Consider the following 14,360-nt stretch of genomic DNA (forward strand, 5'->3'; position numbering starts at 1 on the left):
TTATTTTCTGAGCTGGAAGACCTGAACTGTGAATGGGTTGTTGACAGGAGAGCAGGGGCTTTGGTTGTGAATAGGGCTCAGATTCAAGAATTTGCCCTTGTAATGGCACCACAGTTTGACATAGCTCCCAAAGACTTCAAAGCATCACAACACTGGCTGGATAATTTCCTTCAGCAAAGTGAACTGTCTTTAAGAAGATCTACCGGTACAACATTGTTTAGGTTGGAAGATACTCAAGTTATTAAGTGAGCACTTGCATTCAAGTCCTTTATTGATGATGCTAACTTCTCTAAATACAATCTTTCCAACATGATTGCTATGGATGAAACTGCAGTGTTTATGGGCCAATCATCTCAAACAATTGAACAGCGGGTTGCCTCCTTAGTGTACATTCCCTTCACTGCTTACAAAAGTGCATGTGTTTTCTGTATTTTGGCAATTCGTCTGGATGGCACTAAAATCCCACCTTTAATAATTTCTAAGGGCAAGAAGGAAAAGATTGAACGTGTTTTGGGCGTTTTTATTCTTGAAACTGAAAAAGCCTGGGCCACACAAGCAGTTATAAGGAAGTGGGTCGATTTAATGCTGCCGCTTGTTATGCAAGGGAGCCAAAGAGGTCTGCTAGTCTGGGATGCAGTCAGTACTCACCACACTAAAGACATGAAGACATTTCTTCACGAAAGAAAAATAGATCAGATAATGATTCCCGCAGGAATGACGGCCTATCTCCACACTCTTGATATTGCAATAAACAAGCCATTCAAAGACAATCTGCACATGGAAATTAATGACTACATTGAAAATAGAATGGAGAGAAATCAGTGTGGAAACTTTGTGAAACCTAAACTGCAAGAAGTTGTGACTTGGGTAAAGAATTCATGGGAGAAAATCACTGACAGTTGCATTGCAAATGCACTGCGAGCAGGCTACCTTGACAAGAAGTACTCATTTAAAGACAGTGCTATTGCTAACCATGAGAGATTTGGTCCACTGATTCTGAAAGAAATGAAGTCACAAGAAATTCACCAGGAAATTCAGGAATTGGATTGTTATGATGATGTTCCAGAAGATGATGACATGATTGTCATTGAATAAGTGAATAAATTCTTGATACTGTAGGATTCAGTTTGTCTGGTTTGTGTTGACAACTACCATACTACCGTACCGTATACAGGTAATAAATTTTCTTTATTTTTTCATTTAACAATAAATGTGTACCATATTCTTCTTCATGAAAAATAAGACATCCCCTGAAAATAAGACCTAGCGCATCTTTTGGAGCAAAAATTAATATAAGACACTGTCTTATTTTCGGGGAAACAGGGTAGATGTGCTCTGACCACCAGGAGGGGGTACAGAACATGATAGGCATCAGCAAAGCAGCACTGGCAGCAGGTGACAGTCGAGGCGCTGCTGGCCCTGATGGGCCCCGATTATGACAGCGGGACCACAGAGGCTTGGTGGAGCAGGTGAGCTGGTAGCGCCAGGCCAAGGGACCCCGATCGCCCCACCGGTTGCCCCAGATGGCAACCAGCGGTGGCGGCAGGGGGCAGGGCCAGCGAACAGGTAGTTCCAGCTAGCCCCACAGATTGTCCCTGATCACTGGCCAGGGTTAGGGACCCTACCCATGCACGTTTTTGTGCACCAGGCCTCTAGTACAGTAAATAAAACTGTAATAACTATGTATGGTGCCAGGTGATTGAGTAGATTAAGATGATCACTTTATAAGTTATATAAATGTCTAATCACTGGGCTGTACACCTTAAACTAAGCATGTCAAACTCAGAGGCTAACACGGCCAAATAAATGAGGCATGCAGGCCACTAGAAATGCTTGCCTTAAACTAATATGCTATTGTGCATCAACTACCGTGTTTCCCCGAAAATAAGATCTAGCGCATGGAAAGATGACATCCCCTGAAATAAGACCTAGCGCAACTTTGGCAGAAAAAAATTAATATAAGACACTGTCTTATTTTTGGGGAAACAGGGTATAATCTAAAAATAAAAAGCTATTTTTTAAAAAAAACCTGTCTGGAAGTTTCTCTGGGGTTCTAATTGATTTCTATCTTGGGGAACCCAAAAACTCCAATGCTGGTATCATGACCTTAAATATGTAACTGGATAGGAGATGTTTTAACCAAATATTAGTTTCCTTATGAAATCTGAACCAATTTCCCTGGGCTGTCCTATTTGTTGCCTATAGTAGTATTCTAAGCCTTAACATTATTTTTCCTTAAGAACTAAGGTTATAAATTATGAAAACCTAATACCAAATGAAAATCTCAAGAGATGACCAAATTTTAGATGAGGAATGGAATAAAACAGAATTTAAAATGAATGTGTTGAAATTATTACTAGAAGTCTATTTTTCATTAAAAACTTCTGAACATAATTCAAACTATAAAATAATCATTTTAGGCTATGTTCAGACAGTTTTAATTTAAATATATATTAAACATAAAGAAAGAGCATGCACTGTCCAGTTATTAAGAATCAAAATACTGGAGAAACCAAGATGGCGGCATAGGTAAATACCTAACTGCAGCCTCACACAACAATTTCAAAAAATACAACTAAAATACAAAATGGACATTATCCAGAACTATAGGAAAGTTGACTGACTGGAAATTCTACAACTAGAAGGAAAGAGAAAACCAGAAGGAAAATCAAAGGAGCTGTAAAAGCCTATGGTACGGAGACACTGTGCGCAAGTGGGGAGAGGACGGAGTCGGAGAGGAAGGGGAGGCTGAGTGCCTGGCTGGCGTTTACTAGGTGGAAAGAGATAAAAGCTCCAGACTGTGCCGAACCCCAGTTCTGGGCGAGACCCTGGGGACCCAGGCTCATACGGAGGGAGTCTGGGCTGTAAGGCGGAAACTCAGGGGAGCAGCAAAAGGCAGTCCTGGAGGCACACACATTGTGTGCAGAGGACTGACTGTTGACTCTGCTACTAGATTGCCCTAGGGGGAAGGAGACAAAAGCTCCAGACTGTGCTGAGCCCCACTTCCGACTGCACTGAACCCCAGTTCCAGGCCAGATCCTGGGGACCCAAGCTCATACAGAGGGAGGGAGTCTGGGCTGTAAGGCGGAAACTCAGGGCAGAGGCGAAAGGAAGTCCCAGAGGCATGCACATTGTGTGCAGAAGACGGACTGTTGACTGTGCCATTGGATTGCCTTGGCGGGAAGGAGACAAAAGCTCCAGACTGCTCTAAACCCCACTTCCAACTGCACTGAACCCCACTTCCGGGTTCATTGGGGGAGAGCCCAGACTGTTTGGTAGCAGGTGGAATTTGAGGGCACCTTTCTCTCTAAGGTGCTTGCAGCAAGTACCAAAGGACACTGGGGAACACTGAGACTCAGGAACCTCATAGGGCGGGTTTGACGGTAAGCCAAGGATGTAGGCTCCACCCTGAAACTCTGCCCCATGCAAGCTGAACACAGAGACTTTTGTAATTTTCCAAGTCTAGTTGAATAAAGCTGTCTCCTGGCATTGACACAGCTGATCCTCACAGCCAAATGGCCTAGAGTAGGGGTGTTGAACTCAATCAGAGAAGGGGCCAAAATCTAAAATCCAGCCTAAATCGCGGGCCGAATGGTTTACTGAACAGTCATAAACTGTCATTGTGATGGAAACGCAGTGGAGTGCAGTGATGATAGCGCGGTGCGGGCCACATTGCAAGGCCTGGCGGGACGGATTTGGCCCGCGGGCCTTGTGTTTGACACATGTGGCCTAGAGGTCAGTTCCTCTGAGTGATACCAACAACAATCAAGACTTAACTACAACAAGGATGTACACATAGTCCACAAAGAGCTGCACCAAGACTGTCCACCTCAGGTAACTGGGAGACTGACCCACTGAACCATATAGGACACGTTAGCATACAAAGCCACCCTACCAACTCAGGGAAGCAGCAAAAATGCCGAGACAAGGAAACAGATCACAAATGAAAGAAATGGAAGACAAAAAGCAATTAGATATAGAATTCAAATCTACACTTATAAGGTTTTTCAAGAATTTCCTAGAAAAGGCCAATAAAATAAACAAGACCTATGAGGATATGAAAAGGGATCAACTCGAAATAAAAAGGGATCAACTAGAAATAAAGAATACATTGTCTGAAATAAAAAATACCGTATTTTTCGGACCATAAGACGCACCGGACCATAAGACGCACCAGTTTTTAGAGAAGGAAAATGAAGAAAAAAAGATTCTGAAACAAATAGTGTCTAAAATATTTTATGTGCATTAAAACCCATCATCACAGTCATAAACACATGTAATCAACCCTGTAAAGTAAACAGCAGCATTTAGAACCATTTTAGAGCCGGGCAAGCACACAGAGACCACACAGAGCCAGGCTATTAAAAAAACTTTTTTTTTAAAGTATATGTGTAGGCTATATTTGGACCATAAGACGCAGGGACTTTTTCCTCCCACTTCTGGGGGGAAAAAAGTGCGTCTTATGGTCTGCAAAATACGGTATTACAGAGTCCTAAAAACAGAATGGAAGATCACAAGAATCAAGTCAAAGATTTGGAACATAAAGAGCCAGAAGACACTCCTCCGCAGAAGCAAGAAGATAAGAAAATCCAGAAAGTTGAAGATAGTGTAAGAAACCTCTGGGACAACTTGAAGTGAACCAACATCAGAATTATGGGGGTCCCAGAAGATGACAGAGAGCAAGATACCGAAAACACGTCCAGACTGGAGGAACGCGACAAGGAGCAGGAGCCCCTGCCGGACACTGGCCAGCCAGGCGCCAGCAAGGAACTCGGAAGGGTGCCCCCGAGCCTTCGACCGCTGAGCGCGGGCAATGGAGCCGAGGCCGGGGGCTGCTTCCTGGGCAGCGGTGCCAACCCCGGCAACAGGCTGAAGCAGTGCAGGAGCCCGCGGAGAACAAAGGGGTGCCACAGGCCAACCTGCTGAGCTCCCAGGACAAGGAGAAGAAACAATTTCTTCTCAATGTGAAGAAATCAAGGGAGAGCAAAAGATAGTAACATTACTTAAGAAAGAACGCAAAGAAGATCTTGAAAAATCAAAGACTGAAAGACGCTTCCTCTTTGCCGCATCTACTGCGAGGATGAAGACCATTCTCAGCAATCAGACTGTGGACATCCCGGAAAATGTGGACATCACCCTGAAGGGGCGCACCGTGATAGTGAAGGGCCCCAGAGGCACCCTGCGGAGGGACTTCAACCACATCAATGTGGAGCTCAGTCTCCTCGGAAAGAAAAAGAAGAGGCTCCGGGTTGACAAATGGTGGGGAAATGGAAAGGAACTGGCCACAGTTCGCACCATCTGCAGTCATGTACAGAACATGATCAAGGGTGTTACACTGGGCTTCTGTTACAAGATGAGGTCTGTGTACGCTCACTTCCCCATCAACGTCGTTATTCAGGAGAATGGTTCTCTTGTTGAAATTAGAAATTTCTTGGGCGAAAAATACATCCGCAGAGTTCGGATGAGGTCAGGCGTTGCTTGTTCAGTATCTCAAGCCCAGAAAGATGAGTTGATTCTTGAAGGAAATGATATTGAACTTGTATCAAATTCAGCTGCTTTGATTCAGCAAGCCACAACAGTTAAAAACAAGGATATCAGAAAATTTTTGGATGGTATCTATGTTTCTGAAAAGGGAACAGTTCAGCAGGCTGATGAATAAGATCTAAGTTGTCCAACTATAGAAACACCGAGATGCCGAATGATTTCTCACACTTGTTTGTGAAACTATAAAGATGTACAACAAAAGCCTTGTTTTGGTTTGCACTTTAAAAAGAAAAAAAAAAGAAAAAGAAAAATCAAAGACTCGGGCCCGGAGCGGCCGGGTCGGGTGCGGCCAGGCCCGGAGCAGCAGCTGCCAGGCTGGGAGCCGCCAGGCCCAGAGTGGCCGGGCCCAGAGCAACCGGGCCCAGAGCAGCCGGGTTGGGTGTGGCCAGGCCCGGAGCAGCAGCAGCCAAGCCCAGAGCAACCAGGTCGGGAGCGGCAGTGGCCAGACCCGGAGCAGCTGGTTGTGGAACAGACATTATCTTCTTTTCTGTTGTTTTTTTTGGGCACATTGTATCTATAAGGTAATACAAAGAAGTAAAACATGCAATTATGATACTAGATAATGGAGTCATGTCAAGGAAGGTAGGATGTGCGAAGCAGGGCCACTGGACACTTAATTGGATAGGCAGCTAAACTTGTAGAAACAGGGAAGCAGTGTATATGAAAACTTAAGCCCTGGCCAGAAGGCTAAATGGGTGCCAAAAACAACCACTAGAAAAGAAGATAATGGCATTTAGATGACATTTATTGTGAAGTGGGCATTCTTTGAAGCACTTTATAGTATCCTATCTAATAAAGAGAGAATATGCTAATTGAACCCCCATGCCATTGCAAAGATGGTGGCGCCCACAGCCAATAAGGAGGGAATATACTAATTGACTGCCATGCCCTCAAAGATGGCAGCACCCACAGCCACACCCACAAGCCCAGTCCCCTCAGCCCCACAGGGCAGCAGGCCTCCAGAATACTCCAGTCCCCTCAGCCCCCTAGGACTGGCCTGAGGCACAGGCAAGCCTCAGGTGTCAGCTGCCCAGCTGCCCAGGGCCACCTGAGGCTCAGGTAATCAGGACCGGCCGAGGCTTGTGCTGCCAGCAATGGCAGCAGCATAGGTGTGATGGGGCATCGCCTTCCCCTGATCACTGGATCTTCTCCTGCCCCTAAGGCTTCCTGGATTGTGAGAGGGGGCAGGCCAGGCTGAGGGACCCCAGTGCATGAATTTTGGGTCTTGGGGGGCATGGCCTCTCTCTATATATATAGTAATATAGTTAATTATATATTACTATACATTTATTAATCACACATGTTACTTGATTCAACCCTTAAAACAATCCCATACGTATGTAGTACTGTCATCCTCATTTTACAGAGGAGAAGTCTGAAGTACAGACAGCTAAGCGAAGTCTCTGCCATCACACATCTGCTCAGGGGCGGAGATAAGAGTTGAACCTGGAAAGTCTGGAGCTAGTCTGAGTTCTTAACCTCTATAACATTCTGCTTCCTAAAAGTATTACCAATTACGTTTTCTTATTCTATTTTTATTTCCCATAATGAAAACTAAACTCTCAAGCATGCTATGTTACAACAGCCATCACAACAAGTGATTGATTAAATAAAATCAGGTCCTTTTCAACTTAGAGATTTAGATATGGATGGCATAAATTTAAGGGCCAACTATTACCAAATGAAGAATTTACTTGAAGAAACACTGTTTTATTAATGTTTTATAATACCCCTTCCTTAAGAGCACACAATAAGAAAATGGGTAAAAAACACAACAACCCAACAACAGCTTTATCTACTAACTAGAGGCCTGGTGTACAAAAGCTGTGCACAGGGAAAGGGGGAGAGGCACGGGGGTGTCCCTCAGCATGGCCTGCATCCTCTCCAATCTGGGACCCACTGGAAGATGTCCAACTGCTGATTTAAACCAGTCAGAAAACCCTCTCACAATCTGGGGCTGCTGCCTCCTAACCGCTCACCTGCCTGCCTGACTGCCCCCTAACCACTCCCCTGCTGACCTGATCACTGCCTAGCCAATCCCCTGCCAGCCTGATTGCCCACAACTGCCCTCCCCTGCCGGCCTAATCGCCCCAAAGTGCCCTCCCCTTCTGACCTGATCGTCCCCTAACTGCTTGCTCCCCAGCCAGCCTGATCGCCCCTAACAGCCTCTGCCTCAGCCCCCACTACTACGGCTTTGTCCTGAAGGAAGTTGGACATCTGGAAGATATCCAGTCAACCTTGTCTAATTAGCATATGCCCTTTTATTAGTATAGATTATGAAGTATATATAACTTATGATCTAGCAATTCTACTCCTACGCATCTATCAAAAAAAACTATATATGTATGCACATATGTATGTGTGTATGTATATGCATTTTCCATGCACTAGAATGTTCACAGCAGCACTATTTGTAGTAACCTTAAACAGGAAGCTACCCAAATGTCTGTGCCCATCAACAGCAGACTAGGTATATAAATTGTGTTATAGACCACAACTAAATACTGACTAATGAGAATGAATTTCCCACAATTGTATATCACAGTACAAACAAACCTCACCAATAGGATGTTAATGAAAGAAGCAACACACACAAGTATATGTCCTATATGACCCCATCTATGTGAAATACTAGGCAAAATTAATCAGTGCTACTAAAGTGGCTTCCCATGAAGTGGGTCAGTGAAAGGGAGCATGAAGCTACAGGAAGCTGATAATGTTCTGCTTCTTACCTGGTGGTGGTCACAAAAGTGTTCAGTTTGTGAAAATTCATTAAATGTACACTTATGGTATGTATATTTTTCTGCATAATAGTGTATGTTATTTTATAAAAACTTAAACATAAGTTGATAATTTTAAACATCTGGTCTATAAATTTAATGAATTATGAAGAGAAATAATTCCATTATCATCATCAGCTGATATCTGAGTACTAATCATGTGGTAGGTACTATATCAAAAGCTTTACATAAAAAAAAAGCGAGAATCCAAGATGGCTGCACAGGTAAACACCTAACTGCAGCCACACACAACAATTTCAATAAAATACAACTAAAATATAAAATGGACATTACCCAGAACTACAGGAAAGTCAACTGACTGGAAATTCTACAATGAGAAGGAAAGAGGAAAACCAGAAGGAAGAGTGGAGGAGCTGTAAAAGCCTAAGGTACGGAGACACACGGCGCGCGGAGAGGACGGAGCTGGAGAGGAGGGAGGCTGAATGCCTGGCTGGCGTTCCCTAGTGGGAAGGAGATAAAAGCTCCAGACTGTGCTGAACCCCAGGCCTGACAGCACTGAACCCCAGTTCTAGGCCAGACCCTGGGAACCCAGGCTCGTACAGAGGGAGCTGGGGCTGTGAGGCGGAATCCCAGGGGAGCGGCGAAAGGCAGAGCCCCTGGAGTCGCGCACATTGTGCACAGAGGACGGACTGTTGACTCTGCTGCCAGATTGCCCTACTGCACATGTGTCAAACACAAGGCCCGCGGGCCAAATCCGTCCCGCCAGGCCTTGCAATGTGGCCCGCACCGCGCTATCATCACTGCACTCCGCTGCGTTTCCATCACAATGACAGTTTATGACTGTTCAGTAAACCATTCGGCCCGCGATTTAGGCTGGATTTTAGATTTTGGCCCCTTCTCTGATTGAGTTCGACACCCCTACACTGGGAAGGAGACAAAAGCTCTGGACTGTGCTGAGCCCCAGTTCCGACTGCTCTGAACCCCAGTTCTAGGTCAGACCCCAGGGACCCAGGCGCGTACTTTGCGCGCAGAGAACGAATGGTTGGCTGTGCTGAGGGATTGCCCTGGCAGGAAGGAGACAAAAGCTCCAGACTATTCTGAATGCCACCTCCAACTCCACTTCCAACTGAACTGAATCCCAGTTCCAGGCTAATTGGGGGAGAGCCTAGACTGTTTGGTAGCAGGCAAAAATCGAGGGCACCTTTCTCTCAGAGGTGCTTACAATGAGTACTGAAGGACCCTAAGGAATACTGAGACTCAAGAGCCCCATAGGGCGGGGCTGAGGGATGTCAAGGCTGTAGGCTTCACCCTGAAACTCCGCCCCATCCAGGCAGAACAGAGACTTTTAAGGCTACCAACTCAGGGAAGCTGTGAAAATGCAGAGACAAGAAAAAGATCACAAACGAAAGAAATGGAGGACAAAAAGCGACTGGATATAGAGTTCAAATCTACGCTTATAAAGTTTTTCAAGAATTTCCTAGAAAAGGTCAATAAGACCTCTGAGGATATGAAAAGGGATCAACTAGAATTAATAAGGAATCAACAAGAAATAATAAGGGATCAACAAGAAATAAAAAAAAATACATTATCTGAAATAAAAAAATATTATACAGAGTCCTAAAAACAGAATGGCAAGAATCAAGTCAAAGATTTGGAACATAAAGAGCCAGAAGACACTCCTCCGCAGAAGCAAGAAGACAAGAGAATCCAGAACGTTGAAGATAATGTAAGAAACCTCTGGGACAACTTCAAGCAAACCAACATCACAATTATGGGGGTCCCAGAAGATGACAGAGAGCAAGATATCGAAAACATACTGAAAGAAATAGTGACAGAAAACTTCCCCCACCTGGTGAAAGAATTAGACTTACAAGTCCAGGTAGCGCACAGAACTCCAAACAAAAGGAATCCAAAGAAGACCACACCAAGACAAATCATAATTAAAACTCCAAGAGCAAAAGACAAAGAGAGAATATTAAAAGCAGCAAGAGAAAAACAGTTATTACCTACAAGGGAGCACCCATACGATTGTCAGCTGATTTCTCAACAGAAACCATGCAGGCCAGACAGAAATGGCAAGAAATATTCAATGTGATGAATAGTAAGAACCTACAGCCAAAAATACTCTACCCAGCAAAGCTATCACTCAGAATCGAAGGCCAGATAAAGAGCTTCACTAATAAAAAAAAGTTAAAGGAGTTCATCACCGCCAAACCAGAATTATATGAATTGCTGAAGGAGGTTCTTTTGGAAGAGAAAGTAAATAAAGATAAAAATTATGAACAACAAATACGTAACTATCAACAAGTGAATCTAACAACCAAGAAAATTTAAAAAAAATCTGATGAACAATATTAACTGTTGAATATAATAGAATCAGAGGTATGGAAGGGGAGTGAACTGTCAATTCTTGGGGAAAAGGGAAGAGGGAGGTGTGGGAAGAGACTGAACATAAACTGTGCACCTATGGATGAGGACAATGGGGAGTGGGGAAAGGGCAGAGGGTGGGGTGGGAACCTGGTGGAGGAGAGCAACGGAGGGGGGGGGGAAGAGGTACATTTGTAATAATATGAACAATAAAGATTTATTAATTTAAATAAAAAGCTTTATATGAGTGAATCTCAATTCTCACAAAAACATCCTACAGAGACAGGCACAATTATTAACTTCATTTTCCAATGAGAAACTAAGGCTCAGATTCATTACATAATATGTTACAGCAGAAAAACCACATTCAGATGATCCTAACTCTAGGGAATATATTATTAAACATCTAGCTATATTAAATTACAGGTAAAGTTGAATTCAGGCGATATCAAGAGGAGACACACTGGTCTTGAAACTTACTCTATGTAAACATTCACTAATATTATCTTTCAGGTAGGACCTTCAAGTAGAAGACACACTACCCAAATTAAGGTGTCACAAGCAATACCCTAGACAATTTGTTCCCACAATCAAATCACTTTTCAGTTGTAACATACTCATTGGGATCTGAGAAATATAAATGTTAAAAGATTTCTAAAAATAAAACCTACTTTTCTAACTTCATTCTGTCCCTTAAGATTTTTTTATTCCAGTAATATAATATGTCTTTAAGAAAATATAACATGGCAGAAGAATATTAGTATAGCTAAACTTTAACACATCTTCAATCTTTATGCTATGTCAGTAGAGTTGTATCTGAGAATAGGCTGATGACTCATCCACAATGCAGAATTACCAAGTAAGTTCCATGAATGGAAACAGAACAAATGCATGATATACTAAAGCTTTCACAAAGGTAACACAAGAGAAATAATTCCATAGTTACAGTATTTGGCAATTTACCAACATTAAATTTACCTCTTTGGATGGGGTAGCAGGTGAGGTGAAAATTGTCATCCAATAGGACCATACAAACATAACAAAGAACAGATGAAAAGCCACAAGGTAAGCAACGGCCTTTCCTGGTAAATAAAAACAAATAATATTTCATTGAATTCTGGTGAAAACAAGAAAAAGCATTACATTAAAACCAATATTTAGAGTCAAAGTTTTAACTAATAAAAAACAATAAAAACACACTAAAGATATAAAATATATAAAGTCCTTTATCTGCATGATATAATATTACAGATATGAAGGAGCATTCTGTATTTAAGAGTTAACAGCATGGTTTATAGTTTCTGTAATATTAGTCTGAGATTAGATTTGATTTGATTGAATTGCTGAAGATATAAGTTGAAACACCTCTTTCACTGGTTGCATTTCAAGCTCTTCCTAAAAGTTAGATTTTCAATGATTTAAACCAGATTCCATTACTATGAATAATAAATCCATTACTATGAATATTAAATAAATGTTCCATTACTATGAACATTAAATTTGAACTGAAAATAAAGGAAGTTCATATCATAGCAAATAATCAGTACATTAGAAAAATTCAATTATTGGATTGTTCAGAAAGATCTCCTAAATTTCACTCTCCTTTCAATGCAGGGTAACCAAAAATTTCAGCCACTTTGAATTTCTGCCATAACTCTTTCCCAAATAAATTAGTGTCAGACTACAATATCTTTATCTCCAACTATTAACTCACTGACATAACTTAAAGCTTTATTGGGTTCTGTAGTTTTTCTATTTGGAAGAAATGAGAATGATTTCCACAAGAAGCAAGAACTATCTACCAGGTACTTAAATTCTAAGTTTAGAATTCAACATCACAAACCCACTAAGAAACATAAGCATGCCCAACCTGTGTGGCTCACTGCCTGAACGTCGACCCATGAACCAAGTGATGACTGGTTCGATTCCTGGTCAGGGCACATGCCTGGGTTTTAGGTTCAATCCCCAGTACAGGATGTGCAGGAGGCAGCCAATCAGTGTTTCTTTCCCATGGATGTATTTTTTCTTTTTTTAAATATATTTTATTGATATTTTACAGAGAGGAAGGGAGAGAGAGAGAGCTAGAAACATCGATGAGAGAAAAACATCGACCAGCTGCCTCTTGCACACTCCCCACCGGGGATGTGCCCGCAACCAGCGTACATGCCCTTGACCAGAATCGAACCCGGGACCTTTCAGTCCGCAGACCGACGCTCTACCACTGAGCCAAACCGGTTTCGGCTCAGGATAATTTTTAAAAAATATATATATTTTATTGATTTTGTACAGAGAGGAAGGGAGAGAGAGAGCTAAAAACATCGATGAAAGAGAGTCATCGATCAGCTGCCTCTTGCACACCCCCCACTGGGGATATGCCCGCAACCAAAGTACATGCCCTTGACCGGAATCGAACCCGGGTCCCTTCAGTCTCCAAGCCGACGCTCTATCCATTGAGCCAAACCGGTCTCGGCTCAGGGTAATTTTTAATTTCCCTTTTCAGGACCCTTCAGGGCATAAGCAATAAGTCAGGACAAAGACCACAAATTCCTTCATTGATATTGTGTTAATTGTTAACTATCCTGTACTCACCTACGTAAAAGAAGCACGGGTCTATCATTTTACTTTTTACCCAATTCGGCCTCCCCTTGCTTTCTCCCATCTCCCGTGTTAGGATAGGTAGCTAGTTAGGGTATTAACAAAAGAGAAAGGGAGCAAAACTGGCTAAACCTGACTCAGTAAAGAAGTTATAGCTTCACCGAAACTCCAGGGCACGGTCAGTACTAATTCTGGAGCAGGCGGGAAAGACCTTTTTCCAGTCTCCTTGGGTCCCTTGTCAGTTTTTTTCATGTATGAGGGCTGCGGGGAGAGGGTGTTAAACAATACGGGATAATCCCAGTGAAAGCCAAGATGGTGCAGGGGGAGGTCCTTTTACTATGAGTGCATGCGCAGTAGGAGCAAAGCTGGCAACCATAAAGGGGAGGGGAAAAAACAACAAAAGGGGAGGAGCACTAGCATTGAGCCAGGAAGATCTAGGAATGAGATTAGGTAACTTGAAAGAAAGCTTACTCCTTCCCAAACTCAAAAGAAATGCATCAAAGATTAACAAATCTGCCTCATGCTCTCTCTCTTAAGCAGCCAGGTGGTCCAAAACTCAACTGCAGGACTCACGGGAACAGAGACTATACTGGAGTCTTGGATGCTGGGCTAATGGCAGGGCAGCTCTGGGTCCTGGCCCTCCTGCTAGGTTTGGTGGGAACAAGCAGCCTCAAAGGCTGGATTCTTTCCAAAGCAAGACAGAGTTGAGCCATCTGGTTGAGGATGAAGTAGTGTCGCAGCCCCTTCAGGAGCATCTATACCCAGCCCACCCTTTACTAAATCTTGTCATTATTGCTCAAATCATCCTAGACACAAGTCACCAAAATTCATTTCCTGCAATTTAGCAAGAATCTATTTCTAGACCAGTCTACCTCTAGCAACATATGGTGGTCGCAGCCTACTTCAAGCCAATATTTGATGTCAAGATAAAATCCTAATTACAACATCCTCCTATGTTCAAATTTGCCTTATTTTCACTTCCATTAAAACTGATTGTCATTCTTATTGAAAATCCTGGATTCTCAAAATCAGTACTTTGTATCATCTCTGTTCCCTCTAGAATGAACCCCATGTTCTACACAGTGGATTCAATATAATTCCTTTACTTGTTTT

General features: G+C 42.8%; 2 protein-coding genes across 13 annotated transcripts in view; one reads left to right on the forward strand and one right to left on the reverse strand.

Moving 5' to 3' along the window:
- The window catches only part of ZDHHC20 (zinc finger DHHC-type palmitoyltransferase 20), an 89,943-nt gene that overhangs the window by 64,062 nt on the left and 11,521 nt on the right, over positions 1 to 14,360 (reverse strand). For all 12 annotated transcript variants that reach the window (XM_045588535.1, XM_036457583.2, XM_036457579.2 and 9 more), the window contains one exon: positions 11,631 to 11,734. In XM_045588535.1, coding sequence (XP_045444491.1) covers positions 11,631 to 11,734 — 104 coding nt within the window. The remainder of the gene's footprint in view (positions 1 to 11,630; positions 11,735 to 14,360) is intronic.
- On the forward strand, positions 5,038 to 5,761 carry LOC118729974 (60S ribosomal protein L9-like). Its single transcript, XM_036457588.2, has one exon. It carries the CDS (start codon positions 5,081 to 5,083, stop codon positions 5,657 to 5,659), a length of 579 nt encoding a protein of 192 aa, XP_036313481.1. The 5' UTR covers positions 5,038 to 5,080; the 3' UTR covers positions 5,660 to 5,761.

This window comes from Pipistrellus kuhlii, unplaced genomic scaffold, assembly GCF_014108245.1.
Source record: "Pipistrellus kuhlii isolate mPipKuh1 unplaced genomic scaffold, mPipKuh1.p scaffold_m20_p_3, whole genome shotgun sequence".
Classification (NCBI taxonomy): Eukaryota; Metazoa; Chordata; class Mammalia; order Chiroptera; family Vespertilionidae; genus Pipistrellus; species Pipistrellus kuhlii.

Bases quoted from the DNA above. Each gene is read 5' to 3' on its own strand.
- LOC118729974 (XM_036457588.2), top strand. From the start codon at position 5,081: ATGAAGACCATTCTCAGCAATCAGACTGTGGACATCCCGGAAAATGTG.